The 14,766-nt window shown below is 40.9% G+C and overlaps 1 protein-coding gene across 4 annotated transcripts in view; it reads left to right on the plus strand.

The window, feature by feature from the left end:
• The window catches only part of HS3ST5 (heparan sulfate-glucosamine 3-sulfotransferase 5), a 297,749-nt gene extending 285,485 nt beyond the window's left edge, over positions 1-12,264 (plus strand). For all 4 annotated transcript variants that reach the window (XM_060419214.1, XM_060419216.1, XM_060419215.1 and 1 more), the window contains 2 exons: positions 6,805-6,943; positions 10,528-12,264. In XM_060419214.1, coding sequence (XP_060275197.1) covers positions 6,837-6,943; positions 10,528-11,458 — 1,038 coding nt within the window. In that variant the 5' untranslated portion in view covers positions 6,805-6,836 and the 3' untranslated portion in view covers positions 11,459-12,264. The remainder of the gene's footprint in view (positions 1-6,804; positions 6,944-10,527) is intronic.
• Positions 12,265-14,766: the final 2,502 nt, after the last annotated feature.

Consider the following 14,766-nt stretch of genomic DNA (forward strand, 5'->3'; position numbering starts at 1 on the left):
TGATACCAGAGGCAGGGGTTGGGTATAAGGGGCAGGAAATGGATGAAGATGGTCAAAAGGTACAAACTTCCAGTTATAACATAAATAAGTACTAGGGGTATAATGTACAACATGATAAATGTAATTAATCCTGTTGTATATTATATATGAAAGTTGTTGACTTCACAAGGAAAAAATATTTTTTTCTTTTTCTTTTGTTTTGTATCTGTGACATGATGGGTGGTCACTAAATATAGTGTGATAATCATTTCATGATGGATGTCAGGCAAATCATTATGTTATACACCTTAAACTTATGATATGCTCTACATCAGTTCAGTTCAGTTCAGTCGCTCAGTCGTGTCCGACTCTTTGTGACCCCATGAATCGCAGCACGCCAGGCCTCCCTGTCCATCACCAACTCCCGGAGTTCACTCAGACTCACGTCCATCGAGTCAGTGATGCCATCCAGCCATCTCATCCTCTGTCGTCCCCTTCTCCTCCTGCCCCCAATCCCTCCCAGCATCAGAGTCTTTTCCAGTGAGTCAACTCTTCGCATGAGGTGGCCAGAGTACTGGAGTTTCTGCTTTAGCATCATTCCTACATCAATTATATCTCAATAAAATGGGAAGAAATTTTTAATTAAAAAAAAAAAAAAAACAAAACAAAACAAAAAAGGAGCCTCTCAGATGAGCACCCAAACCTGAGGGAGTGACACTGCAATCAAGGGGTGATATTCTTTGAGATCAGAGAATTTTTAATTTAAATCCTCCTGTATTTACCAGCCATATATGCCCTTGGGTAAATAATTTGTTCATCTTTCTGCTCTTTAGTTTCCATCAGAAAAAAAATAGAATGAATAATACTTCACAGGCCTGTTGTATTACATGAGATAATAAATGTGAAAGAAACACAGAGACTAGGGCTCAATAAATGTGGTTCCTCAGACTTTAGGATACATCAGGAGAATGAGTTGGTGGGACAAATTAAGAGTAACACTGACGTCTCTGCACTGCCGTGTGTGAAACAGACAGCTAATGGGGAGTTACTGGGTAACAGGGAGCTCAGCTTGGCGCTCTGCGACGACCTAGAGAGGCGGGCTGGGAGGAGTTCAAGAGGGAGGGATATATGTAGTCATATCCCTGTTGACTTAGTGGTAAAGAATCCATCTGCCAATGCAGGAGTCAGGGGTTCAATCCCTGATTCCAGAAGATCCCCTGGAGAGGGAAATGGCAATCTACTCCAGTATTCTTACCTGGAGAACCCCATGGACAAAGGAGCCTGGCATGCTACAGTCGATGGGTTTACAAAGAGTCGGACATGACTCAGTGACAGAATTCACACACGCACAGTGGATTAGCTTCGCTGTACAGCAGAAGCTAACTTAACATTGCGAAGCAATTATGCTCCAATCAAGTAAATTAGTAAAAAATACATCTTAAAAAAAAAGAAAGAATAAATGTGGTTCCTGCCCACCCCATAAGGCTGTTGCCCTGAATAAATGAGCTAATACTCAGAAGAGAGTTATAATTTCCTTGGAATAATTCTGGTATATAAGTTCAGTCATTTTTAATGAGCTTTACTGCTGTTGTTTTTGTTACCGTTTTTACTAGTACCAGGGGCTTGCAGTAACTATGTCTACGAGCCTTTGAACACCACTTGAGTGTATCTTTATTATCACTTTTTTTGAATTCCCTTATTTCTTTGTGTGAGCTTGGGAATCATTTCCTTCTTTGCTTAGTGCTGCTTTGGAGAAACAGCCAGATGTCTCTACAGTTTGTCATTTCTGGCCACATACTCTGTTATTTAGATACTCTTCTTTGTTCAGCTAAGATACTATGTCTATTAAACCATTCGTAGTCTGGAGAAACTATAATTGTGCTGTTCTTGGCATGCAAAATGAAAGACACTGGAAGATTGAAAACTGGAGATAAAGGAGGGCTTAAATGTCACTGTAGGTCTTTAACTTTTTTTTAATAAAAAGAGACAATAAATTTTTTAAAACTTTAATTTTATATAAATTGCCTATTACCAGTGTGAGTGCTCTGATGAAAGATTATTAAACTATCCATTAAGTTGGCATACAGAGCTGAAGGGAAGGGACTTAGGGGATTGGAGAAGCAGTTAACCTTCTCCCCAGGTTAACGGCATTGTCTGTAAGGATCAGGCGGCGTGTCTTCTCTTTGATTGTACTCCTGGACCAAGACCTGCAGCTCCCAGCTTTTAAGACTCCATCATGGCACAGGCTTGAGAACTTCATGTCATAGAAAACCACAGAGGCATTTGAATGTTAAATGTACCAAATATCTTTGGCTTTTCTTGAACATGGTTTATTCTGAGGCTGCTCTGATGCTCTTAGCGCGTAATCTGAGTGATTATAAAACAGATGGAGAAGGAAATGGCAACCCACTGCAGTATTCTTGCTTGGAAAATCCCACGGACAGAGGAGCCTGGCGGGCTACAGTCCATGGAGTTGCAAAGAGTTGGACATGACTGAGCATGTACACACACAAAAAACAGAAAGAGATTTCACCTAAGTGGCACTAGTGGTAAAGAACCCTGTGTTAGGAAGATACCGGGGAGATGGAAACGGCAACCTGCTTCAGTATTCTTGCCTGGGAAATCCCATGGACAGAGAAGCCTGGTGAGCTACAATCCATGTGGTTGCAAAAGAGTCAGACACAACTTATCAACTAAACAACAACAATGGGTACTACACTTAGGTAGCAGAGGAGGCCAAGTGACCCCAGCCTCCTTCCAAGTTGCTCCTCTGTGTGAGGCTGGTGACCTCTGTTGAGGCCACGGGCAAGCACATTTCACCACTGCTTTTCCCCCCTCTTCCGTTTGTAGCCATCCCTCTTCAGAGCTTTCACTCTGTCACACTGTTTGTAAGCACACAGTGAATTCATTTACACTAAGATACAATAACACACGGGCATCCCCAGTGGCTCAGCAGTAAGGAATCCTCCTGTAATGCAGGCGCCACAGGAGACGCGGACTCGATCCCTGGGTCCGAAAGACCCCCTGGAAGAGGGCATGGCGACCCAATCCTGGGTAATTCCATGGACAGAGGAGGCTGGTGGGCTACAGTCCAAAGGGTCACAAGGAGTCAGACAGGACTGAAGGGACTGAACATGCACGCATGCACAGTGACACATAATCCTTTATGTTAGTCTGGCCTTTGTATAGTGATGTCATTTGTAGAAAACTTATTTCATTCTCATTATAGCCCTAAGGAGCAGGGACGTTAGAGACTGGTCTCATTTTGTCGTTGTTGTTGTTTAGTTGCCCAGTCATGTCTGATTCTTTGCGACCCCATGGACTGCAGCAGGCCAGGCCTCCCTGTCCCTCACCATCTCTTGGAGTTTGCCCGAGTTCATGTTCGTTGCATCGGTGATGCCATCCAGCCATCTCATCCTCTGACACCCTCTTCTCCTGTCCTCAGTCTTTCCCAGCATTAGGTGCTTTTTCAATGAGTCATCTGTGCACATCCGAGGACCAAAATACTGGAGCTTCAGCTTCAGCATCAGTCCTTTCAGTCAATATTCAGGGTTGATCTCCCTTAAGATTGACTGGTTTGATCTCCTTGCTGTCCAGGGGACCCTCAGGAGTCTTCTCCAGCACCACATTTCGAAAGCATCAGTTCTTTGGTGTTCTGCCTTCTTTACAGTCCAGCTCTCACAACCATACGTGACCACTGGGAAGACTATAGCCTTGACTATACGGACATTTGTCAGCAGAGTAATGTCTCTGCTTTCCAACACAGTCTAGGTTTTTTCATCGCTTTCCTGCCAAGAAGGAGTTGCCTTCTGACTTCATGGCTGCCATCACCATCCGCAGTGATTTTTGGAGTCCAAGAAGAGAAAATCTGTCACTACTTCCACCTTTTCCCTTTCTATTTGCCATGCAGTAATAGGGCTGGACGCCATGACTTAGTTTTTTTAGTATTTAGTCTTAAGACAGCTCTTTCACTCTCCTCCTTCACCCTTATCAAGAGGCTCTTTAACTCCTCTTTGCTTTCTGCCATCAGAGTGGTATCCCACCTATCTTGATTCCAGTTTGTAACTCATCCAGCCTGGCGTTTCTCATGATGTGTCCAGTGTATAGGTTAAACAAACAGGGTGACAGCCGACAGCCATGTCATACTGCTTTCTCGATCTTGAACCAATCAGATGTTCCACACAGGGTTCTAACTGTTGCTTCTTGACCCACATATAGGTTTCTCGGGAGACAGGTAAGCTGGTCTGGTATTCCCATCTTTCTAAGAGCTTTCCACAGTTTGTTGTAATCCACAGTCAAAAGATTTAGCATAGTTGATGAAACAGAGATAGATGTTTTTTCCTGAAATTCTCATTTTATAGAGAAGGAATAAAGGTTCAGGGAATCTGAGCAGCCACTAGAATTTCACTCAGGGGAGAACTTAACCAGGAGACTTGAGCACAGGTTTCTTTCCACCACCCAGTTCCACATATTACTGCAGTATTTGCATTTTGACAGGAATCAGAGTCCTATGCTGAAGGCAGGTAATCACTTAACTGAAGGCTTCAGATATCAACCCAGAGAGAGAAAACTGATTCTTTCAGTGAAGCCCTGAGTTATGCAACATAAGTTACTGCCTTTGCCTCCACATTACCTGTCAGTTGTGTGATCACAGGCGAGTTACAGAAAATTGTCTGTGCTTCCCTTCTCCTGTTTATGAAATGGAAATAGCTGTATCTGCCTCATAGGATTTTTCTGACAATTTCCTGAAATACCACCTGGACGATATTCTTGTCACATAGCAGGTCTCATCAAACCTCATCTACTCTTCCCCTTTTCTTTCCCATTTTACCAACACACAACGCAGACCATGCACAGCCAGAACCCTGAGCTCACCCAGACCCTGCAAAGACCCTTCTGAACACCTCCTCTTCCCTTTTGCTCTCAGCCCTTTCTCCTGCCCCCTCAGTTCCTGTGTCGAGCCACACCAACCTTCCTTTCCTTCTCAAAGTAGCCACCCATTTTCCCTCCACAGTGTGCTCTGGGTCCTCTGACTGAGCCCACCTTCTTGCCCTCCTCTGTCCTCATGCTTCAGGTCTAAGCCAAGCCCCTCCTTCAGGAAGGACTGAAGTAGCTTCCCCCTATTGTTCTTTCTCGCTGCGCTTTGACTTTCCTTCTGTTATCACAATCTGAAGGTGCATGCAACTCCTGCATTTACTGGTGGTGTTTCTCTCTTCTCCACTAGACTGTCGCCTCCCATGTTGGCACTGCCTCCGGGGCGCCCAGAGCAGAACGTAGCACATAAGTTGTTTCCAATAAATATTTGTGACTGTGTGTTGGATGAATGCTTCTTTTCCCTCTCCCTTTTGGGGATGCCCGCCTACAGTCTCCTCGCCAACTCATGCACTTCCTCAAAGGCACATACCTAAACATTCCTTCCATTTTCCCCCACATTTATTCATACATTATTGTGAATAAGTGTTTCATGATTCCTGAATCACATTACTAATTTTCCAAGGGCTAAGACTCATTCAAATCTTTTTTGGAATTCCCCATAAACCTGGTAGAAAAGCTGGAAAGGCTATCAGGGCTCGGTATTTCTTGATGAATAAATAAATCAAGCAGTCAATCCAGGTATAATCTTTTTGCACAGAGAAAATCTTCACTTAGCAAATACGAGAGGTTATTGCAGCAAAAGAGTTTTTCACCGTGACACATTGCTGTAGTCCCTCTTCTGGGGTTACTATTTTGAGTTTCATTGAGAAGCGAACAATCTTATCTTGAAAAGGGAATTGGATTTATTTTTAATAAGAAAGCCTGAATTGGAAGCTTGGATTTTCCCAAAATTTAATAACAGCACTGATAAAGCCTTACTCTCCTCAGCTAGCCCTATTTCAGATAAAAGAAAACAAAGCTTCCATGTAAGCTCCTGTCTTGGTGTTAGAGCAAGACCTGTAAGACCGACCATATTTAAATTCATTGAGAGCCATGAGGGGGTCACGTAGCAGGGGCTTCTAGTCTGAGCATGATTTTAGAATCTGCCACTCCAACCCAGGTCTGGGCAGAGGCAATGAAGGGAAACATCAAGTTACTTGGAGCCACTGTCCCCATACATTTGAGGTCCTGACAGTTCCCACTGATAACCTCAGTAAGTAAAGACATAGCTTTAAAAAAAAATTTTTTTTTTAAATTTTGGCTGTACCACTCAACCTGTGGGATCTCAGTTTCCCAACCAGAGATCAAACCCGGCACCCCCTTCACTGGAAGCACAGAGTCCTGACTGGACTGCCAGGGGAGTCCCAAGACAGAGCCTTGATCTCTCCCCCTTCCTCCATTCACAACTAAAACAAAGCAAAAAACATGTCAGTAAAGCATGGCATTGTTATACCCCAAACGATAACTTACTGAGAGAGGATCCCAATTTCTATATTCATCCCCCTATACCAAAATAGAACTTTCAGTTTCCTGGTCGCCCTGCTGCTCAACCTCAGGTTGCTCAGTTGCTCACTTTATCAGTATTTTTGAATGATTAACAACAACTATATATATATATATTTAAAATGATTTTTGCATTTTAATTTACTTTGATAATTGCCTAACAAGTCCTTCTAGTTAGTATCTTGTGTCTAATTTAGTTTTGATCTTAAAACATGTACCAAGAGAAGGAAAGTAAGTTTTGCCAAATACCTGTTGTGCCATGAACATTGTTAAGGTTGATGTGGCATTGATGTTCTTTGTGTGACATCACTTAATCCCTGTATTCCCACCCCTGCATGGCTTTGTGACAGTCAACAGAGCCAGTAAGAGATGACTTCTGATGCGTCCCCTTCTATCCCCGTCTCTCAGGCTACAGGAGTCCTGAAGGTTGATGGAGGGCCATGCTATTCAAACAGCAGGCGTGGCTGAGACAGAAGCTCCTGGTGCTGGGAAGCCTTGCCGTTGGAAGTCTCCTGTATCTAGTCGCCAGAGTTGGGAGCTTGGATAGGTAGGTGCTTAAACACATACTCATGCCCATGTGACTTTCCATGTCTCTTGATTTAAACTTCCTTAGGACATAATTTTAAATCTGTCCATTTGTTTTCCTCTCTCAGCATTCCCAAGAAACATTTTTCTGCAGCATTGATTTTGATTTATTGAGCATTTCAAAGAAAGAGATCCAAGTTGCTCAAACTAAGATGTTTGTCAAGATTCATTTGTATTCTGTGTGTGTTGATGTTTGTTTTCAGAGAAGGGATAAAGCAATGTACAGTAAAAATGTCATATACTAGAGCTCTGTGTGCATCTGGTTGTTGACCTCTAGCCGTAGCCAAATAGTGATGATGTATTTATGTATCTACATTTTGAAATTTATAAGTGGACAATTAATGTGCTACCAAGAGAGTTAAAATCATGTATGAGCCTGTAAAGGAGCTCATCAAATTTGGAATCCATTGCCCTGGAAAGATGGCTGCAGGCCTGGGGAGTTTTAACTATGTTAATTAGCTCTGGTTTCTAGGAACTGAACATACCAGACAAGGAGGCTGTCACTCAGAGTAATTACCAGAAAGCAATGGAAAATCCATGGAGAGGAAATTTACAGAGCTAGGGTGTTGCTCTAACTAAGCCAGCATTGAAAGGCACTAGACCTGCGGAAGTCCCGGCAATGTCAGCTAGCTTCACATTGAATGCTTCTGGGTTGTCCCATTTCTGGAATGATTGGAAAGGACTCAGAAGTTAATTTCTGAAATGGGAAGCTTCCTTCTTTGCCCTTTAAAATTAATTCTTGCACTTAAAAGACAATTCAATTCCCATTTCGTGTCCAACTCTTTGCGACCCCATGGACTTCTCTAGGCCAGAAAACTGGAGTGGGTAGCCTTTCCCTTCTCCAGGGGATCTTCCCAACCAGGTATTGAACCCAAATCTCCCACATTTCAGGCAGATTCTTTACCAGCCGAGCTACAAGGGAAGCCCTATGAAAGTGCAGCCACACACTAAAATAAAAATATCTTCTTTACAATTTTTCTTCTCTATAGATCTTATCACACAAATATTTAACAAGTAATATACTGGTTTTTTCCTTCAGCCAGTGTTAATTTTGATAGATAAAATGAGCCCTTTGATGCTTTTCAATTCAAAATTCCTGAGTAAACTTCCTATTCACTAGTTGCTAACCATGGGAAACAATATAGCCCAGAGCTTATCCCTGACTCCAAGTGGTTCCCTAAAGTAGTGCTTGTTGTTAGTGAGAAGCTCTGATGTGGTGCCACTGTCCTGTGTCCATAATGGAACTTTCATATCAAGTTCTTCCTAATATTTTAATTTTTTTTAATCATTTAATTTGAATAATTGATCTAATGATCATTAGCACTTTAGTTATTTAGTTGATAACTTTCCATTTTTAACCTGGTCTCTAGTCTCTAATGGGGTAGCTTTTATAAGGACTTGGATTGCTTTGCTCCTCAAAACCTCTCACTTGAGAGTCTGAGCAGAAGTTGGCACAGGTTGACATAAGCTTGTCCTTTAGAAACCGAAGAGCCTGCTCTCTTGGTAGGAGGCTGAGCTCAGTTACTTCTCCTGTCCTTTCCACTCCTAAAATTTCTTATTTTTAAGTCTGGGGTCCATGCCTGCTCTCTAGGAATTAGAAATAATATGATATTTTCTCTTATCTTGAATAAGGAAATCCAAAAAGCAATTGTTCGGTGGGGAGTGAGCTCCCATGGTAAAAGGTAAATAAAGGAAAGAAGGAAAATGGCCTTTTCTAGATGTAGGGAAATTTCTTTCCAGCTCAAACAAGGCAAAGAGTGTTTACGCCTCTCTCAACCTGGGTTCTGTGAGAGAATCAAGTCCTACAGGAAAACATTTGATTGACAATTTCCTTACTTCTTCCAAGGACAGTATCATTCAAGATACCTAGGAGAAAAGGCCATCTATTACATTCAATGGATGGCTTAAGGAATTTGGGTTTAATTCTCAACTAGAGCCCAGCAAGACCTAAAAGATGAATTTGTGACATCCCAATCAATGTCACAATTAAAAACATACTTTGAGTATATATGTATTGCTACTTTTATATCTTCCACTTAGAGCTCTAGCACATCAATCCTATTAACAAATCCATAAAAACAAAATTCATTTTCTCTAAAATATTAACTAATAAACCATATTTTAATAGTGTGCTATATGTTCATGCTTCACACAATGAGCAAAAGTTTTTTTAAAAAAATCATTTAAAAACTCACTGAAAAATAAAATATGTTCATAAGCATTAAAACAGAGAGCTGCTTAAACAGCACAGGTGAAGCCCCTTCCCCTCAGTTCTGCAGAATGCCTTGGTGTAACCTTGAGGTTTCTCCCTTCTCCTTTTAATTGTAAACATTACAGAAAATAAAAAAGATTCAATGGGGTCTCTTGGGAAAAGCAAGAGACAGCCTCATTGCCCTACAGAGAGGAGGACATCAACTCCAAATTATTAGGGTAACAAGAAGCTTCAGTTGGAGGAACTGGTTTAACAGCCGTTTTGACTAATATTATAGCCTTTAACAAGAAAGTGAAAATGCCTTCCCAAGTAAACTCAGGAAAATTACAATGAATTTCAGTTCAATTCTAGACTATACCCATATGTATACCATATAAATTGGCCACACCAAATTAAATAGCCACTCCAGTCTAATCATTGTGACTGTTGCCACACCTTTCTCTCTGGAAAAAAGCAGTCTGTTCCTTGCTTAGGGTAACGTTGCAATGGAAATCCTCTTTTCTGGATCCACCCAATGCCTGCCTTCCTTCACAGATTTGAGTCCCTGATTTAAGTGCCCTTGGCAATGAGGACCTCAGGTTTCTGGGGCTGCCAAGGTCTTGTTGATTTCTGGTCCCAGGTGTGATAGGTGATATACAGCACTTGCTGATTGCATTGGATTTGCTCCTACATTCAGCAAAGTACAAACATAAGCCTGACCTTTTTAGATAGAAAGAGAAAGAGAGGCTGAAGAAATATGTACTCCGCTTGCTGTCCCCAGGGCCAAAGGCAGAAATTCTCATAGAATGAAAAGCTCAGCAAGTGCCAAGATTGGAATTTTGCAGGTTGATGACGCAAATAGTCAAGGGCAGAAACTGGGACCTCTTTTCAGATTCTATCTCAAAGATTTTCAGAGTTATATGAGTGCAGCTGAGCTGTAATAAAATAATATAACACGAAACCCACGGGACGTGGCCTCCTAGCTGCCCTTTAGCCTCCCAGCTGAAGATTCTAATCTTCCATCTTTCATATTTTCTAAATGATATTAACTGGTGAGCTGTTAAAAGGCTATTAGTATGGTTGGTGTCACTTGTCTGTCCTGTACTGTGAATGTCAGTACATGCTATAGTTAATTAAGTGCTTGGTGAATAAAAATTTTAAGAAGCACTAGTAAAAATATCCCATCAATTATGTGTGCTCCATTTAATACAGGGTTGCTTAAAGTAAAATTTCCCAAACATATGTTGATTATAGATTGCAGCAGGCAGGGAACTGTGGTTTTCTTTTTGCAGGAACCAGAGAAATGAGAAGTTAGTTGCAATGAGCTCCTTAGAGTGTCTCTCTGTTGCTTACAGGCTACAACCCATCTGCCCCATCGAAGGCCGATTCGGAGCCCGTGGTCAGGCTGAATTCCCCCTGCGCGCCCTGCAGTTTAAGCGTGGCCTGCTGCACGAGTTCCGGAAGGGCAACTCTTCCAAGGAGCAGGTACACCTTCATGACCTGGTCCAGCAACTTCCCAAGGCCATTATCATTGGAGTGAGGAAAGGAGGCACCAGGGCCCTGCTTGAGATGCTGAACCTCCATCCAGCAGTGGTCAAAGCCTCTCAAGAAATCCACTTTTTCGACAATGATGAAAATTATGCCAAGGGCATTGAGTGGTATAGGAAAAAGATGCCTTTTTCCTACCCTCAGCAAATCACAATTGAAAAGAGTCCAGCATATTTTATCACAGAGGAGGTTCCGGAAAGGATTTACAAAATGAACTCATCCATCAAGTTGTTGATCATTGTCAGGGAGCCAACCACAAGAGCTATTTCTGATTACACTCAGGTGCTAGAGGGGAAGGAGAGGAAGAATAAAACTTATTACAAGTTTGAGAAGCTGGCCATAGACCCTAATACCTGCGAAGTGAACACAAAATACAAGGCAGTAAGAACCAGCATCTACACCAAACATCTGGAAAGGTGGTTGAAGTACTTTCCAATTGAGCAATTCCACATTGTTGATGGAGATCGCCTCATCACGGAACCCCTACCAGAACTTCAACTCGTGGAGAAGTTCCTAAATCTTCCCCCAAGGATAAGTCAATACAATTTGTATTTCAATGCTACCAGAGGGTTTTACTGCTTGCGATTTAACATTATCTTTAACAAGTGCCTGGCGGGCAGCAAGGGGCGCATTCATCCAGAGGTGGACCCCTCTGTCATTACCAAATTGCGCAAATTCTTTCACCCTTTCAATCAAAAATTTTACCAGATCACTGGGAGGACATTGAACTGGCCCTAAAATAATAAGTCATACAACACTGTGTGTTGTGCCTGGAGACAGACAATGTCTCTTCTAGATTAAAATATGCACTTTTCCTAGACACAACTGTCCACGTCATTTTTCCATGTATACTTGTACATACGCAATGTGTGGCCAAATATAAGATCAGCTCTTTTTCTACTTAAAATTTACAAAAAACAAAAAAAACACCAATTTGCGGTCTACATAGTTGCATCTTTTATGCTATTTACAAAAAGAAGAGGTGGCGGTACTGGGAAAAAGTGACTTCAGCTATTCTCAAAGAGTTAGTCTTCCTTCGAGTCAGGATTTGTCGCCTGCCATTTTCATAGATTTAAGCCAAAAGATGAACGTGTGAAAATGTACCAATGGCTGTGAAGTTTCAGGAAGTAGAGGATTCAGTTATGCATACTTTTCTAAGGGAAAGCTGACTCTTTAATTCAGCTGCTGAATTGATGCCATGAAAACAGAAAATACTATTTTCTTATTATTTAAAAGAATCTTATCTCATAAAATTGACATCATTCCAAAGTTCCTGTGGTGATTTTGCACTATTGTTTTCTCGTATGGACCATGGTGTCACTTGTAGCATGTCAATCACACGTCGGAAAGTGGAGTCCTTTTGCTTCCATGTTCTATGTCAACAAAGAGAAATGTCATGTACATAATGTATATAGTTGTAAATACTGCTTTCACACTAAGTAATTCTATTTTGTAAACTGAATATGGCTATTTAATTTATTGTGAAAATTAAATTTATTGTGGTATTTAAAAAATGGAATGGATTAAAATTACTCTATGTGCAATTTTTTTTACTCATTTGTCTTACGTGTCCCTTGCTGGCTCCCAAAGTCAAAGCTGTTTATGTACACACAAGAGCCCTGGGAAAGATGCCCTTCTCCATTGAGTTTCTATACCCTGTGACAATGGAGTAATGAAGTAAGGTTGACTATATTTTAGAAAATATCTCAACCATCCAGAAATCTAGTATAAAAGCCACCTCAAAGAGTACTAGTGCTTCTCTACTACAACTTTTAACAATTAAAAAGTTGCTTCTGGTGACGGGAGACAGACAAGAAATGCTTTAACATAATCAAAGCATAGAAGAATCACAATTTTATTTGAACCCAGTCAGACCAATAGAGAAATAAATAAGATTAGTAAATTTGTGTAGCCTCTATCCTGTAAGCTGCCAAAGCTTCAAAAATAAATACGAACTCTCAGAACTCCCTCTTTGAGATAAAACAACATCAGCCTGCTCAAAAATGATCAAATTACATAGTGTTGCTATTACTAACATAAACATATGGCTCCAATTTCCACCCAGAGAAGTTAACGCTAAATTGGGTGCTTGCTAACATCAGATACCCTGTATTATGCTTAAATATAATGCAGAAAATCTTGGAAAGAGGTATCAACACCCCCTCAAAAAAAAAAAAAAGAGAGAGAAAGAGATGGATTTTTCACAATCTTGGATGCTTATCCAGTGGAAGATATTTGAAGGAGTTTTGTTCACATTGACAGTGCCTAGTAAATTACAGTGGATTCCTTTCTGATTGTACTAAGTGTTGATTTGCTCCATGAATTGTTCATCCTGTCCAGTAATTTGATGGTGAACTTTTCTAAATAAATAGCCCTTTCCCCTTCAGTGTTGGTATCTATTGCTTCTAAAGCTACAGCCTTGGTAATCATCTCTGCTGTTTCAATTAGCAGTGATGTTGTTTTCTCAGCATGGAATCGGCATGACACCAGCACACACTGACAGGCCAGCTTCTCACTCACTGAGCAGTGACTCTGAAAAGAGAGTCTTGTGTCTGAATGTCAGTCACTCTCCTTGAAAGGGGCGAATGAAATCAAATATAAGGAACATAGCATCAGATTTCCCTATGCCTCCCCTCCCAGCTAACCATCAGAATAAACTGTGTTAATACCACACTCAAGAACATAATCACACATTATCATTAATTTTATTATCACTCTTCCCAGAGCACTGTATAGTTCATACAATTTTATACCAGTATGTCAAAGTATGCCCCACTGGAACACTGATATTTCAAAACCTCAGCCTAGGTGTTCCACCAGTAAAATTGGAAAATGGCACTCTTTTCCTGAACTCACAAAAATTTTTTAAAGTAATGAATAGAAATTTTTCAGTGACAATCTTTTATAGTCCAAATCTGTCCTCAACTTTGCTCCTGCTACCGACAGTGTATATCAGAGTGGATTATAAGATTCTATTTGACTTGGGCTGACATTTATAATTTGTTGTTTTTAGCTCAGGAAGCAAGTATTTCTTCATCACACACAGGAAAAAAAGTGTTGCAGTTTCCAATTGTTAAATAACTGAGAATTGTTTTAAACCTGGGAGCCTCCTCACAGAGATCTTGACCTAGAAGGATGTTTTTAGAGGCAGGTTTCATTTCAGTGAAAAAAAAAAAAATGAAAAAGAGAAACAGCCAGAGCCACTGCTGATTGAACTAGGTAGAAATAAAAATCCCATGACTTAAGAGCACATTTCCACTAGAGGCTTCAAACCTCCATGTTTAAGAAAATGTTTCCTGTTGTCATCAAACTGGCAACCAACCTCTCAGGACATCTACAGCTCATTACAATAGATCCACTAGGATTCTCTTTAATAAGTTATTCCTTTTATATTATGAAAACTTTGCATTTCTTCTGGAGGCTTGGTGGCACCATACAGTTTTATAAAACAATTCAAGCTGCAAAGAGAGAGAGAAAAAAATTAAAACTGTTTAAACAATGGTGAAGTCTCTGCTGGATTATAAAGTTAAAACTACACCATTTTGGAAGCCAGGGAATTCCAATTATAATTGTACAAATGGGAACAAGAGTCCCAATGGGATGAGAGAAACCAGAGAACAGAGAGAAAAAGAGACATTCAAACCCTTAGACATCAAATTCCTGAAAATCATCTTACAAAACCCTTCAGCTGATGAAGGCACTAATTTTTTTCTACTCACTGCACTGTAGTATAGAGAAAAATCTATGACATCAGAGTCTTTAGCTAATCTATGATAAAACAAAAGCATGTAAACCCATCATAATCCCCTCTGATCTTAGATTGGGTAACTTTTATGGTGATGGACCGGTTTGCCAGAATGCTAAAGCTGATGGAGCCTCATGAGAGCACTGCTTGGGGTCCTGCCTTTAGAATGAGGGCCCTCCTGGAGGACCAGGGGAGGACTCCTGGGATGCTACTAAGGGAAGGTAAGAATCTAGGACAAGTACAGCCCAACTTCCAACCCTGCCAGTAAGATTGTGCTCTGTCCAATTAGCAGCCTACTAAA

Source organism: Ovis aries, chromosome 8 (assembly GCF_016772045.2).
Source record: "Ovis aries strain OAR_USU_Benz2616 breed Rambouillet chromosome 8, ARS-UI_Ramb_v3.0, whole genome shotgun sequence".
Lineage (NCBI taxonomy): Eukaryota > Metazoa > Chordata > Mammalia > Artiodactyla > Bovidae > Ovis > Ovis aries.